This window comes from Mustela erminea, chromosome 12 (assembly GCF_009829155.1).
Source record: "Mustela erminea isolate mMusErm1 chromosome 12, mMusErm1.Pri, whole genome shotgun sequence".
Taxonomy (NCBI): Eukaryota; Metazoa; Chordata; class Mammalia; order Carnivora; family Mustelidae; genus Mustela; species Mustela erminea.
The window spans coordinates 47,949,589-47,972,733 of NC_045625.1; the positions used below are offsets into that span (position 1 = coordinate 47,949,589).

Here is a 23,145-nt window from a genome sequence, read left to right on the forward strand (position 1 = left end):
CAGGTTGAGATAATGACAGCATGGCTTAGTTGCGGAGTCGAAGAGATGCTTCGCCCCTGCCAGAAACTACTCTAAATCCAGACGGTAGAAACAGCTGAAGATTCTGGGAGGTGAGATATTCAGACTTGGTAGGATGTTCTGTAGAAGCACATCAACAACATTCAGAATTCATCACTACAATAACATCCCCAGACCCCTTTGCACCAGGAAGGCTGCCAAGCAGGGTGGCTGCCCACTGGGGATCAGGATCCAAGAGGGGAAGGTGGCTTCCACAGGGCTGTGGCCCAGTGGGGACAGCAGACTGTTCGCATACAGGGGGCCTCCACAAATGAGGAGCTCTAGGAGAAAAATGGAGCCGGTTTCTCACTCTCAGGGAAGAGAGTTACAAATATGAAAAGAGGAAAAAAGTACAATGAACCCTGTGGTGTTGAATTGGAATTGGAGATATTACTATAAACTAGTGGCTTTCCATATATATATATTGAGATAAAAAAATGAATATAGATATGAGAGTGAGAGAGAGAGAAAGAGGGTATGTGTATCTATTTCCTAACAACTGTTCACTGAGAAAGCTTGGGAGCAGTGATCATCTCAGGAACAAGGAGAATTTGTACCCAGATCTTTGTTTAGAAGTATCACTCCGCTCTAAAAGGAACCTGAGCTACCTGGCTGTTGCAGAGCTGAGGCTAATACGAGATGAGCCTAGCACATCTTCTTGGGCCACAATGAAACAATGTACTCACAGAATGATCGGGTCATGTCAAAAGGACACAAAGCCAATTTAAAGAGGTTCTCGCTGATCAAATATGGAACAGTATGAAGGTTGAAATAATGAATAATAGAATAGCAAATAATTACATGAAATAAAATTTTTGTGTGGGATCAAGACCCATGTCAGGCTCCCTGCTCAGCAGAGAGCCTGCTTGAGGATTCTCTCTCTCTAAAATAAAAAAAATAAATCTTAAAAAAAAAAATTTCTCTATTTCCCTCTGCTCCTCTCTGCTCCCACTCATGCTCTTTAAAAAAAAAAAAAAAAACCCAAAAAACAAAAAACCACCAAAAACTCCCAAAAAACGATAAACAAAAATCCAAAAAGCATGTTCCAGTCTTTTTTTTTTTTTTTTTTAAGATTTTATTTACTTAGTTCACAGACAGAGATCACAAGTAGGCAGAGAAGCAGGCAGAGTGAGAGAGAGGAGGAGGCAGGGTCCCTGCTGAGCAGAGAGCCCGATGCGGGGCTCGATCCCAGAACCCTGGGATCGTGACCCGAGCCAAAGGCAGAGGCTTTAACCCACTGAGCCACCCAGGTGCCCTGCATGTTCAAGTCTTGAAAGGTAAAGAACAACTGAGGAACTATTCCGGATTGAAGGAGACTGAAGAGATAGGACAGGTAAGTGCAGTGTGACATTCTGGATTAAATTTGTTCTCTGCTAAAGACATCACTTGGATGGTCAGTGAAACCTGAATAGGGTTCTCTGGCTATTTTCACTTTTTTACAAGTTTGGATTCATTTCAAAACAAAAAGTAAGAGAAAAAAAATGTACAAATCTTGGAGGTGCCTCGCTGGCTCAGTCAGTAGAGTATACTACTCTCGATCTCATGGCTGTGAGTTCAAGCCTCACAGCCCCACTTTGGGTATACAGCTTACTTCAAAACAAAGTAATTGAATTAAAAAAAAAATGTTGTCTAAATTTAATTTAAAAGTAAACTTCTTGAATAGTAAATACACACAAAAGTGTTCATTCCTTCTGGCAATGAAATGTAAATTAAAGCAGTGTTATGGTATCATTTTATACCTGATGGATTTTTATTGTAATCATCTGTTTATCTGTACGTTGGTTTGCTTTGTAAAATGATAGCTAGAAAGGATTTCTTTGTTTTCTAAGCACTGTCACATAATGTGACTCATAATCTTTACCAAAACTCTATAAAGAAGATTCAGTTATTTTCTCCACTTTACAGAAGCAACTGGGGCTTCGGGACTTAAGCAGCTTGTCTGAAATTACATAGCCTGCCTGTGGTGGGAGTGGGGCACGAACCGCAGCAGCCTCACTCTCACGCCTTTTACCTCAAAAATATACTGCTTTTCACATGCACCCAGGGCTGAGGTACCAAAACCTGTACAATCCTTTCGAAGAACAATGAGGCCAAGCCATCCCCAGCATCACCAAATCCTTTTGCCAATTGTAAGTTGCTGAGAATGTATCTTGAGGAAACCTATATGTAGAAAAGCAAAAGCTACATGCATAGAGATGTTCCCCATCATGGAAATTTTTTAAATGACGCATAGAAAAATGGCTAAATTATGATCCATCAAGTTGATGGAATATTCTACCATCATTAAGAAATGGTAACTATGGAAATATAATGAAAGGTAGGGAAATGATAATAAAAGATTCAAAGTATATGTTTATTTGGAAATATGTACTGCATGCGCATAAAAGCAACTAATTAAAGAGAATACTTTTTTAAATGACGATCGGGGCACCTGGGTGGCTCAGTGGGTTAAAGCCTCTGCCTTTGGCTCAGGTCATGGTCCCAGGTCCTGGGATCAAGCCCTGAGTTTGGCTCTCTGCTCGGTATAGAGCCTGCTTCCCCTTCTCTCTCTGCCTGCCTCTCTGCCTACTTGTGATTTCTGTCTGTCAAAAAAATAAATAAAATCTTAAAAAAAAAGAACAACAATAGCAGTTAGAAAGTCATGGGATAATTGGTGACTTTTTTTCCTTTCAAATATTTTTCATGGTATTTATAACCAAAAATAGCCATCAAATACTCCCAAAACATATCCCATTAACAAATGTCTAGGAAACGACGTAAGGATTCTTTTTGTACTTTTCCCCCAAACCTTCTTTTGGAGGAGATGAGTGATTATGTCCATTTACATGAAAAGTTAAGTTTTTAAAAAACAGGCAACAAAATAAAAGAAATTTTATGATTCAATATCATCTAACACACACACATCTAGAAGGACCTGTGTTGGAATATCTATGTGGCTATCTCTGGGTGGTGAGATTACAGGAGATTGAAACCATTTTTGAACTTAGTATAATATACAAGTATTCCTTTCTAGTAATACTTGTCAAAAGCTTTATATAGGTAAACTATTACTAAATTAAAATACTTTAACACAATCTCAGCAACCGACTTCATAATTTTACCAGAAAAACAGGACAGCTTTCCCGTATCGTTTACTCTACACTCAGACTTCACTAATCCTGCTTCCTTTGACTACACTCACCAATAAACACATCTCATGCTCATAATCCAAAACGACCAATGAAAAATATATCTACCTATAGTTTATACAAGAGTCCAGCACTTACGCACATGCATCAGTGACCAATGAATTCGGATCAAGAAGGAAATGCTATTCATAGAGATTTTATTGCAAGGATTTAAATATACTTTCCTCAAATAATACTTCTGTGAACTTTAAAGCTTAACAGAAAAACACAAGCTTGGAAAGCTAGTCACATTCCCCAGCAACAGAATGTTAAGAAAAATAATCCTCAGTCATTAGGTAGAAATAACCTGGTGTTAGCACCAGAAGTGAACCATTGCTTTTATTTAGTGTTTTTGATCCTCTTTAAATGTTTTATGAAAGAAACAGATATAATCTCGATGAAATCTGAGTATGGCTATGAAAAACAAAGATCAGAAAATAATAAATTAATAAAAAAGAAGTAAAACTAAGGGTCAAAATTGAGAGTCTCTTCAGGGGAAAAAATAATAATAATTCCACGATAGGCAGAGATAGATTCTGAGCATATTTTAGAATCTTAATCGCATTGTGAAGAAACGTCCATGGGAATAAATAATGATGATGTTGATGACATCTGCCATGAGAGGTCATGGTTATCAGGGAAGAAAGGAGAACGCTGGGGCAGAGCAAAAAACCAGTTATATTCAAAGCTATTAAATGTAGTCTTTAAAAACTAGAAAGATTTTCATCTGTCAGGTTTTCAGATTTGGCCTGTGTGAAGGAATGGATGTTCTGAACGTCTTGTGTGTTCTATCATCCGAATATTAAAATGTGGATCCAAGGGGGAGAAAAGCCCTAAGCATTACACACCAGAGCCTCGCATCCACTTTCTCAAATCTGATTGGCTAACCCTGATGATGCCCTAGCCTGTCCTGGCGTAAATGTGGATCCAGGAAAACTCATCACATTTTTCTTCCTCTCATGAGTTAGGAAGCAGCACACAGAGGCAGTGAAGCCATACCACGCCTGAAGTCTCCTCTCTCCTGCCTAGGCCACGCATGATTTTTATTCTCTAAAGCCATTTCTTCCTCAAAAGAGCTCACCAACGTCGTCATCCTTCCTATCGGCAGCCCCACTGGGCTCTAGTGAGTGACATCCAGACATTTAAACTCAAAAGCTGCTTCAGAAGGGAGTTATTAAAATTCAAATGAGCTGGGCATATTGAAGAAGAAAACACTCGTTTGCATGCACACCTCCACATTCGACCATCCCATTTAGACCCACAGAGCAGGGTCTGGTTTTGTTTTTGTAAATGGGCTTCGGAGGCGGAGGTCAGCCTCCCACGGCCCACTCCTCTGGGGTCATCATTAGTAATGTGTAAGGCTGAATAGATTTTCCTCTGAATCTAGTCAGTAAACCTGACAAGGCGGCAGCCCTCTCCCACAACCTGAAAATGCCAAAAATCTGATTGGTAATATGGCATTTTTAATACTTCATTTATCTGTCTTAAAACAGCTTTCAGGAAGATTGCAAGTAATGTCACTGAGGCCATCTCCACCTGATTTTTCAATTCTAGAGCAGAACATTTCCTGTAGTGCCATGACTATGTAATCATAAAAATGTTATGTTTAACCAACATGAAATCCTGAATTTCCCACAGGATTCAGAGAAAATTCATGTCTGCCAAGAAATAGGGATCTGGGGAGTCCACATTACATTTTATTCACTGGAAAAGAAAAAGTATCTTTTCTTTTGTCTGAAGAATTTTTATTTTATTTCTCATGGAAATAACTCATGTTGTCATCATTTAAAATTTTTGTAAGATATCAATGAGCAAACTAAAAAAAAAAGGAACAATATATATTCCTAAAATTATCCTGGCTATGGAAATTTTAGATGCTCCTTCAGTAAAAGTTCAATTTCTTACTAATGAAGACATCTCTACTATGATACTACCGTAAATAGACTTAATTTATGACACTATAAACAATTAACTCTATATTACATGTAATATACTACACGTTTAATATATAACTATATTATGTACAACAATGACATAACTATATGCCCAATTTTACTGAGGGTATGTAAAAGCAGTCATGCTAACTCATGACCCTAAAATAATACTACAGTTTCAAGAACTCTAGGAACTAAAGGAGTTTATCTCCAAACTCTGAAACTAGTTTATAATCTAGAAGCTGCAGGGATTACTATATTCAATGGGAAATCAGATGACATGACCTTTAATGTCCCTTCCAAGAGTAAGATTTTATTCTTTTATGACCTTCATTAATTAAATCTGAGTTCTCCAGATTTCTTCAGTTTAATTTGTTTAAAAACTCCTCTCAAAACTGGGATGGTCTTATCATAATGCAGGCACTGGATTTGCCCAGATCGACCCAACAAGGCCAGGCAAGAAATAAACTAGCAACTATCAGTGAAAGAATATTATATGAATGAAACTATTTCCTGAGCTATCAAATTCTCAAGAGGGATACATTTGCCCTCGCATTGCTGAATAGTCGATGTGTATCAGTAGAGAGCATTTATTTAAAAACTTCTATGGCATTATTCAGACTCCAGTTAAAAACGAAAGGCGAGTCCATCTGTCTTCAGGTTGCTTGTGCTCTAATGTAGGTAGCCGCAACAAAGAATCCCACAGGGACAAATGTTTGCAGAGAAAAAGAACACAAGATACAATTAAGAACTAGAGCCAGCGATTCCAACAACAGAGAGCCATCATTCAAGGTCCAGGGAGAAGACTTACTTCCAAGTCAGGTCTCAGCTGCATTTTCTCTTTTATGGTCAATACCCACTCAACATTAAGAAGAAAAGAAATGCATGCTCATACTTTTTGAAAAAAGATTAAGGTCTTCACAGATCCCCCTGACCACCCTCCCCACCCCGCCACTCCCAAGGTCAGATACAATGATTCCAAGAGAAGACATGGTGTGTTGGCCTTGTGGTCATTTCTACCGCGAAGCTGGTCTAGCAGACAAAAATATTCTCTCCTTCATGTTGATTATAGTTTAATCCTACAGAAGCAAGCCTGGCGCACCCAAACCTAACGCATAAGAAGAATGGTAACATTCAAGAAGTGTGCTCACTTGCCTTTTTTCCCTCCTGTGACGAAGAAGCCAATGGCCGCTCTAATAAAACTGCTCTCAGGCAAATAACTATAGTCAGTAGGAACTGTGGAGACAGAAAATGATCAAATTAACCAGTGAACTTGACGGGACTAATGAAGGAAAGATAATGATCTCCTGCTGCCATATCAACCGAGAGACAAAGCAGGGATGTTTACGCCATTAATCTAGCACAACACTTCGTGGTGGCAACTAATTCTATTAGATTAAGTGACTGGCCGTGAAGGAATCACTTAGGCTATGCAAGCAAAGCAAAAATTGTGGTAAACCTAGCAGATTCTGCAAAATCACAGGGGACTGAAACTTCACTGAAGTGGTTAAAAAAAAAAAAGTCCTTTCCATACTGTCACATCAATACGCCCCAGTCCAGCGACCTTCGGTGTCCGCAAGGAGTCCGCTGGCCTCTAGGCTGAGACCACCATTCTAGGGGCGACTTGAGGACATTCCGAGCCAGATCGATGAACCAGGGAAATGCCACAATCAGTAATAACAGCAGCTGGCCTGTTACTTCAGAAGGCGGGGACCTCTCAGTGACCAGCATGTCCAAATCACCAGGTCTGCCTGCTGACCTGGAACACTGAGGCAGTGACACGGAGGCGAGGCGAGTCTGGGGAGTTTCCTAAATTCTTTTCCTCCCCAGTCCCCCAGAATTGCTTCATGAGATGCTTTTTGCCACAACAAATGGCTCAACTGGAAAATTCCAACAGAAACAAGGAGCTGTACTTTTCCAGACATAACAATCACTGTGTTCCAACGAACCTGGTGTGAGACGGTTCACGACCATCTGACTTGAGTACATGTGGGGCTGGCCATGTAACCCAGAGCACAATGATTAAAAATCTACGTAAAAAAGCAAAAGCCTGCCATCAGCTTGCTAATTTACCAGGACCTCACTTTAGGAGCCCACTGCCCTTCCAAACTAGCATTACTTAAGGTTTCCTCTATGACTAAGTTTGGTGGCTTTTTTTTTCTTTTTTCCATTTTAACATGACAACTGCCAGCTGTCTCAAGTTCATTATGTTGGGAATGCTGTGGAAAATGTCCTATTTCTCTAGCTATGGAGTGTTTGAAAGTGAGGGGAACAGTAATTACGGTACTACGTGTTCATGGTGATGCTATCTCTGGACTACCTGTCAAGGCATATGTGACAGTAGGTTTTAATGAGAAATCTTTGGTACCTAACTTCTCTGGCCTAGGTCCAAGAGAGCCAGTGGGTCAAAATTCTGTAAAGAGCAAGGAGCAAATCCAGGTCCCCATGTATTACAGGGAAGGCTTCCGCAGAAAATCTTTAAGTACAAACTTAAATTAAGCATGTGGGAATTGCAAATCTTTGTTATTGCTTTTTATTAAAAATGTGGAAACAGAAAAAGCCTTGTGATGGTAAGACCTAGAATTTTTTTTTTTTAAAGATTTTATTTATTTATTTGACAGAGAGAGATCACAAGTAGGCAGAGAGGCAGGCAGAGAGAGAGAGAGAGGAGGAAGCAGGCTCCCTGCTGAGCAGAGAGCCCGATGCGGGACTCGATCCCAGGACCCTGAGATCATGACCTGAGCCGAAGGCAGCGGCTTAACCCACTGAGCCACCCAGGCGCCCAAGACCTAGAATTTTAATTTCAATGCCAAGTATGTGCATATCTTTAAATGCAAGTATTCCATTCTTTTCTTAAAAGCAGAGGCCTGGGATGCCTGGGTGGCTCAGGATAAGGTTAAACCTCTGCCTTCGGCTCAGGTCATAATCTCAGGGTCCTGGGATTGAGCCCTCTGCTCGGCGGGGAGCCTGCTTCCTCTTCTCTCTCTCTGCCTGCTTGTGATCTCTCTCCGTCAAAAACAAAACAAAACCAAACAAAAAGCAGGGGTCCAAAGAAATCCAGTCATATAGGAAGAGACTTTTAATGAAATATGAGTATTACACAAACTATAATGCCATCTAGAAAAATAAAAAGAACTCTCTTCTGCGCTTCAAAGACCTGTTCCTACTTTCTGGATTTGTCGCTAAACTAACTGCACATGTAAGTCATGTCACCTTTCTAAGCCTCAGTGTCTTCATTTGTGAAATATGGGGTTAGTCGGCATAATCTGTTCTCTGAGGGAGGCAGGGAGGAAGGGTGAAAAGAGCATGGGTTTTGGGGGCTGACAGAGGTGAGTTCAACTGCGTGTCCACCACCTGCTGCCATGTGACCCTGGGCAAGTCAAGAAGGCTCTCCAAGCCCCTCTTCTTCTGACATTTAAGAGTGATGGTATTTGGGCAAGTCAGGAAGGCTCTCCACAGCCTCTCCTTCTTCTGACGTAAAAGAGGGATGGTAACACCCACCACTTAAAGTGGCTGCAAAGGTTAATGCTCTTAACCAAGTACACAGCCCCTGTAGCAACCCCACCTGCCAGCCCCGGTATTGTAAGATTCTGATCTTACCAGAGGTTCTGCTCTGACTTGAGGACAGAGTAGACAGATGAAGATGTCCTAGAAGCCAGAGAGCATTTGATTGAAGACCAATCACCCCAGACACACTAATGACCTATGGATGAAAGCGTAACAGTTCAATTGGGCAAGATCCCAACTCTGTTTAATATAAGGTCACTCAGAGGAAATCATTTGTCTTTTATGAGGTGGTGGCTTGTCTGCTAATGACAAGTTCTCTGACAAGACATAATATCACGTGTCTAGTATACTAAACCCTGGACACACAGGTGATCAAGGATTGTTGCTGAAGAAATGAATGGATGAATCAATCAATCATGACTGGTCTCAAAGGAATTTTTTTTATAAAAAAAGGGGAAAAAATCCAAAAAGTAATTTTTTTAAAAGGATGTTAGATATTTAAGAATAAAATACCTCTAAAAATGCAAGGAGATATTATTTTGTTCTCTTCTTTAAGTAATGTTCTATTATTGCTTTATCATTCATAATATAGATTTTCGTAAATAAGTTTTCATTTATAAATTTTTCTCCCAAGTTATAAGCACTTAAGTTTTGGTATAATTCTTTTTCTGAGAATCACATTCCTACATGCAAAAGAGAGTTTCTTCTGTTCAGAGATTTATGTTTCCTTCTCAAAGCATGAATTACTAAAGCTTGTTTATGTGGTAAATGTAATAATCAGCTGTATTTACAGGAAGAAAAAAGTATGCTAAATGAAAAGACTATCTACAAAGTTCTATATATAGTAAGAGTGCTACTATGCAAAGCAAATAAGAATACTTGAAATAGGACTAATTATTACGAACACTTTTTATCTGTGACATCTGAACTAGCTCTTCTCAACTATTCTTAGGTATCTGTCCTGCCCTTTGATCGCCTCCCATTTTACTCTGTCCTGAGGGCCTAACATCCCTTCCAGGGTCAGATTTTCATTTTTAAAGGAAACCAAGCCAACTTCAGTTAACGCAAAAATGCCAGCTTTTTTCCCAGAGGCAGTGCGTGTTTTTCGGTGAATGTGGGGCCATAAGCCACTCTCAAGTGCTGCTTGGACTGAACGTGAATGACCAGAGGTGGTCTCATTTTCCAAGGAGAACAGCTGGTACCATGAAAGAGAAAGGCAGTCAAAGGAAGTAGCTGAGGGGCGCCTGGGTGGCTCAATAAGTTAAGTGTCTAACTCCTGGTTTCAACTCAGGTCATGACCTCAAGGTCATGAGATCGAGCCCTGCATCAGGCTCCACACTGGGCATGGAGACTGCTTAAGATTCTCTCTCTCCCTCTCCCACTGTCCCACACACACATGCATGCTCTCTCTCTCTTTCTCTCACTCTCTGCCTCAAAAAAAAAGGGGGGGCAGATTGTCTGTTTTTCCATCCAAGAATTTTAAATTCCTCTTCTCACCTGAGTTACAGTTTTAATGACTTCATTGAGTCGGGCTTGAAAATGAGAGGACTGGATAGCTTCTGACTTCAGCTGAAAGAAAAAGGAGAATTATCTACCCCAATCCCCCGCAAAAGGTAAATAATGACATTCCCAGTGGATAAGCCATCACCTTCTAAGCTACGGTATCATCTACCACTACGTGCTTACATTTCATAAACAAAAGCTGTGGGCTCCTTGAGGGCAGGGCCCGCGCCATATTTGTCACCGATTTCCTAACACGAGTTCAGTGCAGTGAGCAGCGCTCACTGAAGAGCCTTCACTGTGTGAACACAGGCACTCCTTAGCATTACTTGCCAACTGGAACATACGTATGTCCATGGTGGGAAACATTTAAAAGTGAAACAACTACCTAGATATAAACTTAAACATGACAGATACAAAATGGAGATTCTTACAGACAACTTCTGAAATTTCTTACGATTCAGTTACTTCTTGGGCAGGGAACTTTGTGGAAAGTATGTAGGCTGATTACGTCTAGTTCTTATGAACTAAATAAAAGAAGGAACAAATCTCTAAAAGGGAATGCTCCCCCAAGAGCAATTTTCTATTTATCAAGGCACTGAAAAGCCCAGAATAACCATTACTACGAGCATGTATTCTGTCCTTGGCAAACTGAGACACTCAGTGCTCTCCTCTTGCTGTGGCCATGCACACATATAGATTTCTCCATTTGTGCTTTGTTTTTTGTTTTTTTTACCTGCATTACGTCCCCTTCAGAGCCTACCAAGGCCACCATGCCATGAAGTGCCGCCAAGCAAAGCATTGTGGGAGTGCCCTGAAAATAAAGCATCCGGTATGTCAAGAGGCAAACAATCCTGGGGTTTGGATCCTATGAAACTTATTATATTCTAGAGAAACCCTGGTCAAAATGATACTACACTTGTAGGGTCAACATAACCTGCATCACCGAACCAAAAATGGCAGCCAACTTGAATACAGTAATAGGCTGAAGTTATTCGATCAGAGGTGGCTTCTTCTTGTTCTATATTTTCAAAACCACAATGCTGTTTGAAAGTTAAAACACTAAGAAAGTAGCCTGTTTAAAAAAAAAAAAAAAAGCTATAATGGTCGACCGGATATATCATTTACAAGGGATTTAAAGTTCCTATGTCCCTTTCATTTGAAATTGCCTATTCTTTTACTCTTAGGCTATATATCTTAGCAGCACCTATAAGTGGTTCAATAAAGTTGCTCTTTTTTTCCATTATAAAAATATAAAATCACATGCTAGGACGTGCCCTCCTACCTGTGCTAGAACAGTTCTGATCCATGCAGGGAGCAGTCTGTGGCCCAAGTCCTCAGCTTTTCCATGTCCGCACACAGACAAACCATGAACCAGGTTTCCCAACGCCAGGGCAAAACCTGAAGTCTGTTATAAATAAATAAAAGCAAAGGGTGAAGAAAAGAAGAGTACAGATGGCACAGAATTTTACAGACAACATCTGAGCACTTCGAGGGGCTCCCTTTGCTACCGACAGTTTCTTTTGCCATCTGAAAATCAGCGATTTGCAGAATTATTTTTTTTTAATCAAGACTTTGGGGACACCTGGATAGCTCAGTCAGTTAAGTGTCTGCCTTCGGCTCAGGTCATGATTCCAGGGTTCTGGGATCGAGGACCGCATCAGGCTCCTTGGTTAGTGGGAAGCCTGCTTCTCCCTCTGCCTGCGGCTCCCCTTGTTTGGGCTCTCTCTCTGACAAATAAATAAAATCTTAAAAAACAAACAAGCAAACAAACACATATCTATCTCATCTCCCAACAACTGAAAATTTCTTTAGAAAAAATCAAGACTTTGGTTTGCAACAGAAACTGCAGACCAACTATTTGGAATTCACCAGCACTGAATGGTTTATTTTAAGAAAATAATACTGGACCATTACAAGACTTGATTCCAATGATCCAAATTTTCAGAAGGAATTAAAGGGTGAAAATACTGAAGTAGATCATGCAAGCTTAGTCAACTCCCAAACAAAAGGAGAAAAAGTCCCCATAATGAGCACAGCATATGCAAACTTCCACATCTTAGTGTTGCAAAGCCTATTTTGAATTTAAGTGAGCAGTCACACATCCATAAACTAGTAACAATACAATACAACACAATATTAGCTAATAACCAGTGAATCCTGCAATAATCCACCCCATGGCCAATACTGAGACTTTGTGGAGAAATCTAAAAAAAAAAAAAAAAAAAAAGTCCAGATGGGGCAATTTTATAACAAGTGTAATTAGAGGGAACATATTTTTCAGTGAAATTGTCATAAAATATACATAACATACAATTTGCCATCTTCCCCACTTTTCAGCGGCATTAAATACATTCATACTGCTGTGCGACCATCACCACGACCCATCTCCAAAACTCTTTCATCTTGCAAACGCAAATCTTATACCCCTTAAACAGTATCTTCCCATCCTCTCTCCCGAAGCCCTTGGCAACCACCTTTCTACTCTCTAAGCTTCTGACCACTGCAAGGACTTCCTATCAATAGACTCATACAGTATTTGTCTTTTTGTGATTGGTCCATTTCACTTAGCATCATGTCCTCAAGATCCATCCATGTTGTAGTGGGTGTCTGAATTTCCTTCCTTTTTAAGGCTGAATAATATTTCAGAGGGAACATTTTAAAGGTCTTTAAAGTAATTTGCAGGTATTTAAATTGTCCCATGCATATTCAGGCATGAGCAGACATTCTCTGCTTTGAATTTGCAGAGGTTTGACCCATCAGAGTCCATCAAGTATTCATATCTTTGCAAACTGTTATCACTAGCCTTACATTCCCTAGCCACATGTTTCAAGGTTTTATAAATACCGGTGGAGGGAGAGAAAAGCCTTTCATACTCCCTCTGACAAAGAAAAAGAAGTACCTACAAAAGATAAAGTTTAAGGAGAGAGAAAAGACATCTGTGACCGTTGGCTACGGTAGTGAGAAAAGTCGGAAGTTTCTCAGTTCTGGGGATGCCTCGGTGGCTCAGTCAGTTAAGCATCTGCCTTCAATGAGGTCATGATCCCAGAGTCCTGGGATCGAGCCCCATGGGGCTCCCTGCTCAGCAAGGAATCTGCTTCTCCCTCTTCCTCTGCCTCCCCCCCACCACTTGTGCACACTCTCTCAAGCAAAATTTTTTTTTGAAATATTAAAAAAAAAAGTAGTTCCTCAGCTCTGGGCATGAAAACATCCAGAGAGTAGTCTAATCAGTCAGTCAAGATTAGGACTCAGCAGCAACATGAGACCCAAAGACAGGAGTGATCAGGGCACACATTCCAACCTGTTGGTTGTTTTCTACCAACATCCGAAGCTTGTTCATGATATCTTCAGCCTCCGCAGCCTCAATGATCCCGGTACTGAACGCTGAGGTACATACACAGCTGAGGGTATAAGCAAGGACCTAGAAGAAGAGACGGCAGGAGAGGTTTCTTCATGAGGGAAAACAAAAGAACACGATTTAGTGGACATCAGTGTTCTGTCCAACTTCTCCCCGGAATAAGGACTGGATTCCAGTATGCTTACCACGGACCAGACACTGCTTCGCCGCCTGACATCTCCTCACGATGGTATGAGATGTGGGTCAGAATTCCCACTTAACACATAGGGATGCTGAGGCCCGACTACATACAGCTAGCCAGTGACAGGGGCAAGATTCAAGCCCAGATCTTTAGACTCAAAATCAGAAAGTTCTCTCACCATCTCATGTCAGAACACTGGATCTATCGACAGCAGAGGCTAGATTTTTATCACCAGCGAATGTTACTAATAGCCATGTGCTCTGATCCAAGGCCAAGCCGGAGAGCAAATTCAAAGATGTGACTCATGGTTGCCTTAAGATTCCCTCTTAGGAGTGGGGCATTGCAGCCAGGCATACGGGTTTCAGAGTTACATACACTGTGTAAAATAGAGGTAATATTCCTTACCTCAGAGCACCGGTGTGCTAATTAATACATGAAGAGATGAATAAATGAGCAAATTATAAATAAAAGAGAATGCTGGGAGTCAAGATGGCCCACACAGGTGTACGTCCCACACTGACCACTGAGAGGCTAAGAAACTTCGGGCAAGTCACTCAATCGTCTTGAGCCTCAATTTCTGCAAATCCTGGCTAGTTATCCCCTCCCCGCTACCTCACACTTTCCTCATGAAGCCCTCCTTCACAAAGATGCTGTTAAGGCAAAGTGGAAATGTTCAACTCCCAACCCTGGTCGATACAGCATGAAAAAAGGAAGCTGTTTCTAAGGTAGAAATTGGATAATAAAACATCAGAGGGGAGGGGAAAAAACCAAACCGCCTGCTCCAGGCCTCATACATCAAAACATCAAGGCAGACGGAGGCATCAGTGCTAAAAACCCCACTTTCGTTTATTAATCGAACTGCCCCTCGGTGGCAAAATTTTCTCCCTTTGCTTAAAAAGATACGTCCTTTTCAACTGTGCTCTGCAACTGCTTTAAAAATGGAAATGTGGTGCACATAGTAGAACAAAACTTCAACCCTCTGTGCCCCAAAGAAATTCACCGATTCAACAAGTCCTATTGCTGAAAGCAGAGGAGCTGAGCAAGGGAACACAGCAGCCATTATGTGCCCATCAATAGCTCGTGGGCAGGCCCGGAGAAAACAGAATCTGCTCTAATGAGACAGAGAATCTGGCCAGGCTAAAAGGTCATCCCCGGGTCCTCCCGAAGACAGAGCCCAGGCCTCCCAGCTTCACCTGGGCAGAGGCACACACCTCAGACGTTCACTCTGAACGCAGTTGACACACAAAAGCTGTGTCCCAGGATCCACAATTCTGTGTATTTTTGCACCGTAACAGAAAAATCTTTTCATTAAGTGTGGTAAAGGGAATTTCCTCAATGACTTTTCATGCTAGCTGACATGAAAAAAAAAAAAAAAAAAAAGAAAGAAAGAAAGAAAGAAAGAAAAAAAAAATCAAATGCCTTTTTCGATCCACAGTTTCTTAAGCTTACTCCTGGCCATCTTTTAAAGTTACATTTGGCTTGAGCGTAATTCTAAAAATCTCCATTGAACCTTCCTCCGGAAATCGCAGCTCTTCTTAGAAAGTGCCTTCTAGCGCTGCTGACTTCGTTTTTTGCATTCACTAAAGGCTCTTATCTTAAAGGCCACATTTAAGTCTGAGTTGATTTAAACAGCTACACAGTTTGAAAACCTTATGATCTAATATAGGTTGTTTGCCACTCAAATTCTTCTCCTTATCCCAGTTGAAACTGAGGAAGAATTTAATTTCAGTGTTACCAAAATATGAGTAGTAGGAAATCAGTGGCCACGGGAAAACATGAGACAACAAAGGGAAGAAAGCCGTAACCTCCCGCTCCTACCTCCTGAAATGTTCTGCCTTGGCTCCCACTGTCATCTAGGTACGTCGAGAGCTTCCGAAGGGATGCTGCCACGTGAACTCGGGACTCTGTCTGGCTGCTGTGGCTCATGAGAGACAGAACAAGTCCAACTCCCAATATACAGCCCGTGCTTGGATGCAAAAAAAAAAAAACAAAAAACCAAAAAAAACCTGTTAAAAATCACCAGAAATCCACGTTGCTGCTCCTCACTCATCACAGGAGTTTATAATGCTCTTGGACCTGAGACAAGATGGCTGGATTCTCAGTCTGCCGCCTGGTATGTAAGTGTGTCCCATGAACCACCACAGGCACACCCACTGCCCCTCCCCACCTTAAACGGAAAACTTTCTATCAGAACAGGTGTCTCTGGCCCCTGTTAGTGCTGTGGACACACTGGGGAAGAACAAATGAAAATATGAAATAGATTTGACTTAAACTCTATGGTGAGGTAGGACAATGAATAAAACGTCATGTCAAACCAGCTCTATCCCCGCACGGGGAGAAGCTCTGTGGTCCTCGACCCCATCCCCGCCATGTCCGCATGTAGACGGCGCTACGATGAACTGAACAAGAGAAAAGACTCCATTTCAGAATATGAGCTGAGGACAGCTGACTAATGACAGGGGGGACACGTCGCAAGCCATGACGATGAGGTTCTACTAAGTGCTTCGTGTTTCCTAGTCAACTTCCACAAGTGGAATTTCTTAAAGAAACTGTGTTATTTGTCTGCGCACAATGACATTAATCCTCTTCTCCCCTCTGATCCCTCAGAGTACCACTGGGTCAGAAGAGAAAATGGACAAATGACAGGCTTGTCAAAAGTTACCCCATGTGACAATTCAATTGGAATCTTAGGCTTTGTGCCCCAGTTCTTGGGAAAGAATACATATCCATTTAAGGAAATAAAAGGGGTCTCCCAGAAAACTTCTAGTTAGAATGATTAGATAATGCAGCTGTAGGGTGATTTTCTACTTAAAAAAAAAAAAGTTTCTGTCATCATTGTTGTGTTTTGAACTGAGAAAATGCTGAACTGTTTTTCAGAAATCATCTCAACTCTGGTTTGGCTTGCCTGGCATGGTATCTGGCGCTGAAGACGCCATTCCAGGGCATTTCTCCAATAACGTATTTCAATGCCCGTAAGTTATGTTAATTTACACGTCTATAGTATCTGTCTCCTTGGCTGGCATCAAGAACCTTCACATCATTTCCTGAATATGTTAGCTCCTTCCCTCAAACACCTCCTGCAAAAGAAGCATCCACAACAGATAAGAGACACCCAAAAGGACAGAGAGGCTACAAGATTTGTTCAAGGTCATATGGAGAGTTTCCAGCAGAGCACGGCCAGGAGACAGAGGCTTCTCATTCGCAGCCTTCTGCTCCATCTGCCAAGCCCCAGGCCCCTCTCAGGGCCCCGTCGGGATGCCCTGATGAAATGCCTGTGAGAAGGCACCGTATCTCGAGCCTGTTTTTCTCGTTTCTATTGTGTAACTATCTGGCATTAGGAAATCCTTTGTAAAGAAGCTACTGCAGTAATAATCCATCATTAGCCAGGCAGAACTGCTGTTCCAGCTTACAGGAATTTAGCAACAGGCTCGACTAGTATAATGCACTTCCAACCAGTTAAATCAGTGCCTACCACCTGAACAAGGCACGCTTTAGAGACCAATCACGTTTCTGAAAGAGAAAAGGCGCTCTTCTTTAGTATGGGATTTAAAGTCTTTGTTTCCATTTAGAATCTACAGGGAAGGTCTTTTCTTTTTTTTCTTTTTTTTTTTTTTTGGCTTTTTCTATACTGCTGCATATAAAAATTGACAAAATTAGAATCAAAGATAGTTAGAAAAAATGTGATTAATACTTTGAAAAATTTGACTTTTGCTCCCTCTTGACTATTTAACTGCTACTTTCGATTAAGATTTCAAATGTTACTTCCTCAGGGACACCTTCCCTGGCACAGCAGGGAAACTCTTCAGGACTCTCCCATAATGCCCCATACTAATTTAATTCAGACAATTTTAATTATAAATTTCAATTTTTAAAAAAATTTTATTTTAAATTTCTATTTTTTAAATAAAGATTTCATTTATCTATTTGAGAGAGAGAGAGAGAGAGAATGAGCGTGGTGGGGAGGAGCAGAGAGAGAGGGAGAAGCAGACTCCCCTCTGAGCAGGGAGCCTGACGGGGCTCTATCCCAGCACCCTGGGACTGTGACCTGAGCTGAAGGCAGATGCTTAACCAACTGAGCCACCCAGGCGTCCCTTAATTATAAATTCTGATGAGGATTATTTGAAGGACTATTTGATTTCTGCCCATGTCCTCCACTAGTCTGGAAGCTCCACGAGGCTGGGTATGTTTTCTGATTTACCCTTACTGCTGTATGCTGCTTTGACAGGGACAGAGTTCAGTCAATATTGAATGCTGGAGAACTGACCCAATACAGGGTTTTAAGAGAGTCCAAAGTAGAGAGAAGATCTACAAATAAAACAGCAAAAGCAAGACTGGATTCTTCTATTCAGGTTGAGGCAAAATTTACCAGTGCTAAAATACACTGAATATATTATCCAAGATTCAATCAAGAAAACTCAATTTCCATTTCTTGCCAGACTAATTTAAGAAAGAGGAGTGTCAGATTTCATGCGGGAAAAGGAGACCTCTCAAAGCTCACTTAAGTTTTGGGGTTCATCTTTCTCAGTGAGGCATTCTACATCTGGCTTTTGGGGGGCTATCCTGGATAGGCAAAAATCTTTATCTCCTGGACTAAAACTCCTCTTTTACTATCCCAAGGCATGCAGGCACAAAGGCTTAGAAAAAGACATCCCGGTTCCTAGTTCACATTTACCTAATATTATCACAGCATAATTATTCATGGGCAAGACTGCCATTCATTAGTGATTCTATTCTATTGCTACAATGATCAGTGACTGTTGTCATATGTGAACATACAATCTAACTATGGACAGACATGTGCCAATATAAATACGCTAGGATGTATGTGTCTATTGACCTTCTAAACTCCTACTCCATCTCATTTTTCCAGCATGCTCCAAGAAGATAGTCCTGAAGCTTTATTCCTTATATTTTCTTCTGATTTCCAAGTGGTCTATATTTTAATTTTGGGGGGGGGGGTTCTAAGTCTTAAAGATTCCCCTAGGTGCTTAGGTCAGCACTGCTATACGTTGACCTCATCTTAGCTCCCTTTTGATATTTGCCGGCTCTAAACCACGAATAACTTGGGCAGAAGTAGTTTCTACATCTTCCTCTCCACTGAAAACAAAAAGGAGTTCCATGGTGGTGTCTCAGAGAGACGAAATAAAACCAAATTATAATATTAGGTATAAATTTCGGGTTTTGGAATTACTAACATAAATCTCGAAGAATACTAACAAATGACAAAGAGAATGTGAGTTTTAAAATTATATGTCCTATTATGTCTTTACTTCTTTGACTCTCTTACCCAAGTATATTAAAATATCACTGGCGAAAAGAAAAGCTGTGCAATTCTGCTCTGTGGGTTGCTATATCAACTGAGATATAATGATAAATTGTTTCTAAAATTAATCAGATATGAATCTTCAATTCCTGACTTTATTGTGGACAACCCTGCAGATTAAGTAGGAGGCCGTCTAATAATTAGTTCTAATAATCATTAACATTTGTATAGCGCTTTGCCCTTTACAGAGTGCTATACAGATGTTATCGTATTTGTAAAAGCTCAATAGCAATTAACCAGCGCTCAGGTCATTGATGGATGGCAGGACTAGTTAAGGCTGCGGGGACTGCAATGGAATAGGTACCACTAGATGGCAGCAGAATGTAAGTGATCAGGCCACCCTCCCCCGCCCGCACCAGCCCAGGTGCTGGGTCCTCTCAGCAGGGACAAGTCTATTAAATCACGGAAGCGTGGTGAATTTACTCTGGGTGAATTCTATCACTTGAGGTAGCAAGCTCCCAGGTCTATTAACTACCTCCTGGTAATGCTTGCACTATTTCACTTGAGGGTAGACTGCCGGAGACTCCTGAATCTCATTAGTCAGGGGAATACTTTATGCCTGGTTGGGGGGGTGGGGTGTCTCTGGTGTGGTTTGGGGTGTGTGTGTGTCTGTCTGTCTGTCTTTCTGTCTCTCTTTTTAATAGTGAGATACACCCACATGTCAAAAAAAGTAGTAAACAGGGGCGCCTGGGTGGCTCAGTGGATTAAAGCCTCTGCCTTCAGCTCTCGGGGTCATGGTCCCAGGGTCCTGGGATAGAGCCCCACATTGGGCTCTCTGCTCCGCGGGGAGCCTGCTTCCTCCTCTCTCTCCACCTACTTGTGACCTCTGTCAAGTAAATAAATAAAATCTTAAAAAAAAAAAAGTAGTAAACACCATATTGTCAGCAAATAGCTTTCCTTCTACTGAAATGCACTCTCCCCACCAAACTATGTAAGAGACAGAAACATGGCTTTGACAGCAGACGACCTAGCTTCTCCCCCAGCTGCTATTTGTGTGACCTTGAACCAGTCTCCTGCGTAAGAGTCGTTTTCTTAATCTGTAAACCAAAGCGATGACTGTTCCTGTTTTAGTATCAATATTTAGATTGTCACTGGGGCTGAAAGACAGGAGAAACGGATGTGAAAATGCCTAGTGCAGTACACAGCCATGTGGTATTAGTTGAAATGAAACCAGAGACAGTTACCTAAGCGCTTCAAGCTACAAAGCATTAGGAACGACAAAATACTAAACTTCATTAACTGTAGAGGGAACAGGAGTTTGAGAAGTTGGGAGAGTTTCTTGAAGGATCTGGGCTTTAACTGAGTTCTGAGAGACCAGCAAGACTTTCCTAACGGGACAGGAAATTTCTGATGACCCTATTCTACTTAATTCTCCAGGTTTAGTCCCGATCTGGGCTCACCCTTTCCTCTCCTAAGCATAGCTGATCATCACGGAGGTAAGAATCAAGGAAGAATAATGAAGAAATAAGATATAAAAAGTTAATGGGGGCGCCTGGGTGGCTCAGTGGGTTAAGCCGCTGCCTTCGGCTCAGGTCATGATCCCAGAGCCCTGGGATCGAGTCCCGCATCTGGCTCTCTGCTTGCAGGGAGCCTGCTTCCTCTTCTCTCTCTCTGCCTACTTGTGATCTCTCTCTGTCAAATAAACAAATAAAATCTTTAAACAAACAAACAAACAAAAAAAGGTAATGGTAAAGTTAAATGTCCTTAGACATAGGAGGGTTTTATATGCATAAATACCCACACTATGGACAATTCCATTATCTCTATGGTTCTCCTTCTTTCACAAACTTCCCACAGCCCAGTGGAGATAATACATGTAAGTCACAAGGCTGAAAGCCTGCTGTAAGTTGATCCACAAATTTGTTTCCGGCTTTGTAATACCATGCCCTATAGCTATGATGAATACCTCTGGGGGAAAGTGGGGCGGGGGAGGGGGGGATTTATCTTACTCCTTGGCTGTAAAAGGCAACACCACCAACACCTGGTGGGCTCCAAGACAGCAACTCTTCATCAGACCCAGTAACAGCTAAATGGCCCTACCCCTTCCATTCATCATTTTGTACATTCAAGAGACTTCAATCATGCCACTGAACTCTCTTTTCCCATATTCAAAACCACACTCTTAAAACATCTCATTTCATTTCTAAAGTGTTTCATGATAAACTGGGTGGATGTCAATGATTCTTATCTCATCTTAGCTTGCATCTCAGAGAAGATCCTCTATCATCTACCAAGCAAAGATTTGACTTCATCTACTCATAATGAAATACCTGAGACAGGCAGTTCCTTCTACTATTGACTCTCTTCTCCGTCTGAACGGAGCAGGCTAGATGACTTGAATGTAACTTTAGGTCGTAAGTTCCCTTAAAGGCCATGAATGTAAACAGTCACATTTGAGCAGTGCCCGAAACAGCACAAACAAAGTGAGTTAATAAACTGGAGCGCTCAGTGCTTACAATGTGTTGAGATTTTTAGTAACAATGAACACCAGAACATCTAAACTGGAGGTTCCAAAACACTTGGAAGTCCAAAAAGATACAGTGTAAGTCCTCGACTGCCTTAGTACTTCAGGAAGCCTAATAACACTATATTCTCCCACATAAGTCACAGACCAATTAAAATATTCAGAAAACTAACTGAGTAAGTTTAAACAGTTTTTTGAGGTATTTTTTTTCTTTTTTAAAAAAATTTTATTTTTAAGTAATATCTACACCGAACATGGGGCTCGAACTCAGAACCCCTGGATTAAGAGTCGCATGTCTACCAACTGAGCCAGTGAATGCAAGGTATTCTTTTCTAATTATTCTTTTTTGTTTTGATTATCTTTCACAACTGGAATAAGAAGTTTTAAGATATTTAGTTTAATAGGCAAAATCTTTAAAAAGCATGAAGTCTGCGGTGGGGCAGAGAGAAGTGATTAATATTGAGGAGTTTGGGAACCCCAGACATAACCTATATTTGTTTCTGTTTTGGTTCTTTAGTCATTGGATTTCACAAGGGAAATCTAAATCATGGGTCAAAGGTTCTCTTCGTCCAATCAAATTCAAAGAATAGTTTCAACTATTTAAAAAAGGTTAAGTCATGCATATAAATCTCCAGATACATGCCTCATATGATAAGTAGAAGACAGAACTAAGATATTAATAACTTAATGACAGCCATGAAATGACATTCGTTACTTTGTATTGAAGCAAACTGTCTATTGCTGAAACATGGTTTTTAGAACAAGTACCTTTAACTACAGGTTCTAATTATTAGTGAAAAGTCTTTGCAAAGGAATTCAAGATCCAGTCCTACAAATATTTCACGATTGAAGGTAAAGTTTATGGGCAGAGAAAGAGTCAATCCCCATGTATCAGAAAGGAAATGGAACCAACATACTTATATTCAAGGCTAGGATCAAAGCAGCAATTTTCCAGGGCATCCAGAGACTTCATCAGAAGGAGGTTCATCTGTTGGCCAGATATATCACTGGGCAAAGACCAATAGGAAAAAGTCAATTACTTAAAATCATTGAAATACCCAAAATACCATACACTATTTCCTCTTAATATTTTACTGACCACTCATTTCATTAAAAAAAATATAAAAGTAACAATAATATTGATGATTCACATATACTTATTTTGCAGAGCAGAGAAACGGAGTCTGAGAATTTAATAATTGAGTTCCTGAACAGTATAATCACTTGTAAAACAATAAACTCAAAAACTGCTGCTTTTGTGTTTCCTCACCCCATTCAGATTTTAAGCCACTGAAAAACAAAAACCAAAATCAGAATTCCAGAAACATTTCTAACAATGCTAACGTGATTTTCTTCGGAATATTTAGCAACCCGTGAAGCTGGAATTAAGAAGAATCATTCCAGCTCTCTCTCTTGCAGACACTGTTACTTCTGATTTCACGTCTCACTGGTGAAGGGTGTTCTTGTCCTTTTTTTTTCACTGGTTTTTTCAGAAGGTGGGGGAGGAAACCCAGCCATGTATTTTTCTGCCTTTACAGAGTCATTGATGTGGTTTTGCAATGGTCTTGGTGAGAACTAGGACTTCTGTATTAAAAGAAAACTTAAAAGGTGGTTCTGTGGCTGTGTTTTCAGGCAGAGGTGTGGGCTGTCACCA

General features: G+C 40.8%; 1 protein-coding gene across 4 annotated transcripts in view; it reads right to left on the reverse strand.

Moving 5' to 3' along the window:
- Positions 1-23,145, reverse strand: part of FOCAD (focadhesin) — a 304,328-nt gene that overhangs the window by 31,070 nt on the left and 250,113 nt on the right. For all 4 annotated transcript variants that reach the window (XM_032306228.1, XM_032306229.1, XM_032306230.1 and 1 more), the window contains 8 exons: positions 22,409-22,498; positions 15,523-15,670; positions 13,467-13,586; positions 11,451-11,573; positions 10,902-10,979; positions 10,163-10,234; positions 8,759-8,861; positions 6,314-6,394 (listed from right to left, as the gene is read on the reverse strand). In XM_032306228.1, coding sequence (XP_032162119.1) covers positions 6,314-6,394; positions 8,759-8,861; positions 10,163-10,234; positions 10,902-10,979; positions 11,451-11,573; positions 13,467-13,586; positions 15,523-15,670; positions 22,409-22,498 — 815 coding nt within the window. The remainder of the gene's footprint in view (positions 1-6,313; positions 6,395-8,758; positions 8,862-10,162; positions 10,235-10,901; positions 10,980-11,450; positions 11,574-13,466; positions 13,587-15,522; positions 15,671-22,408; positions 22,499-23,145) is intronic.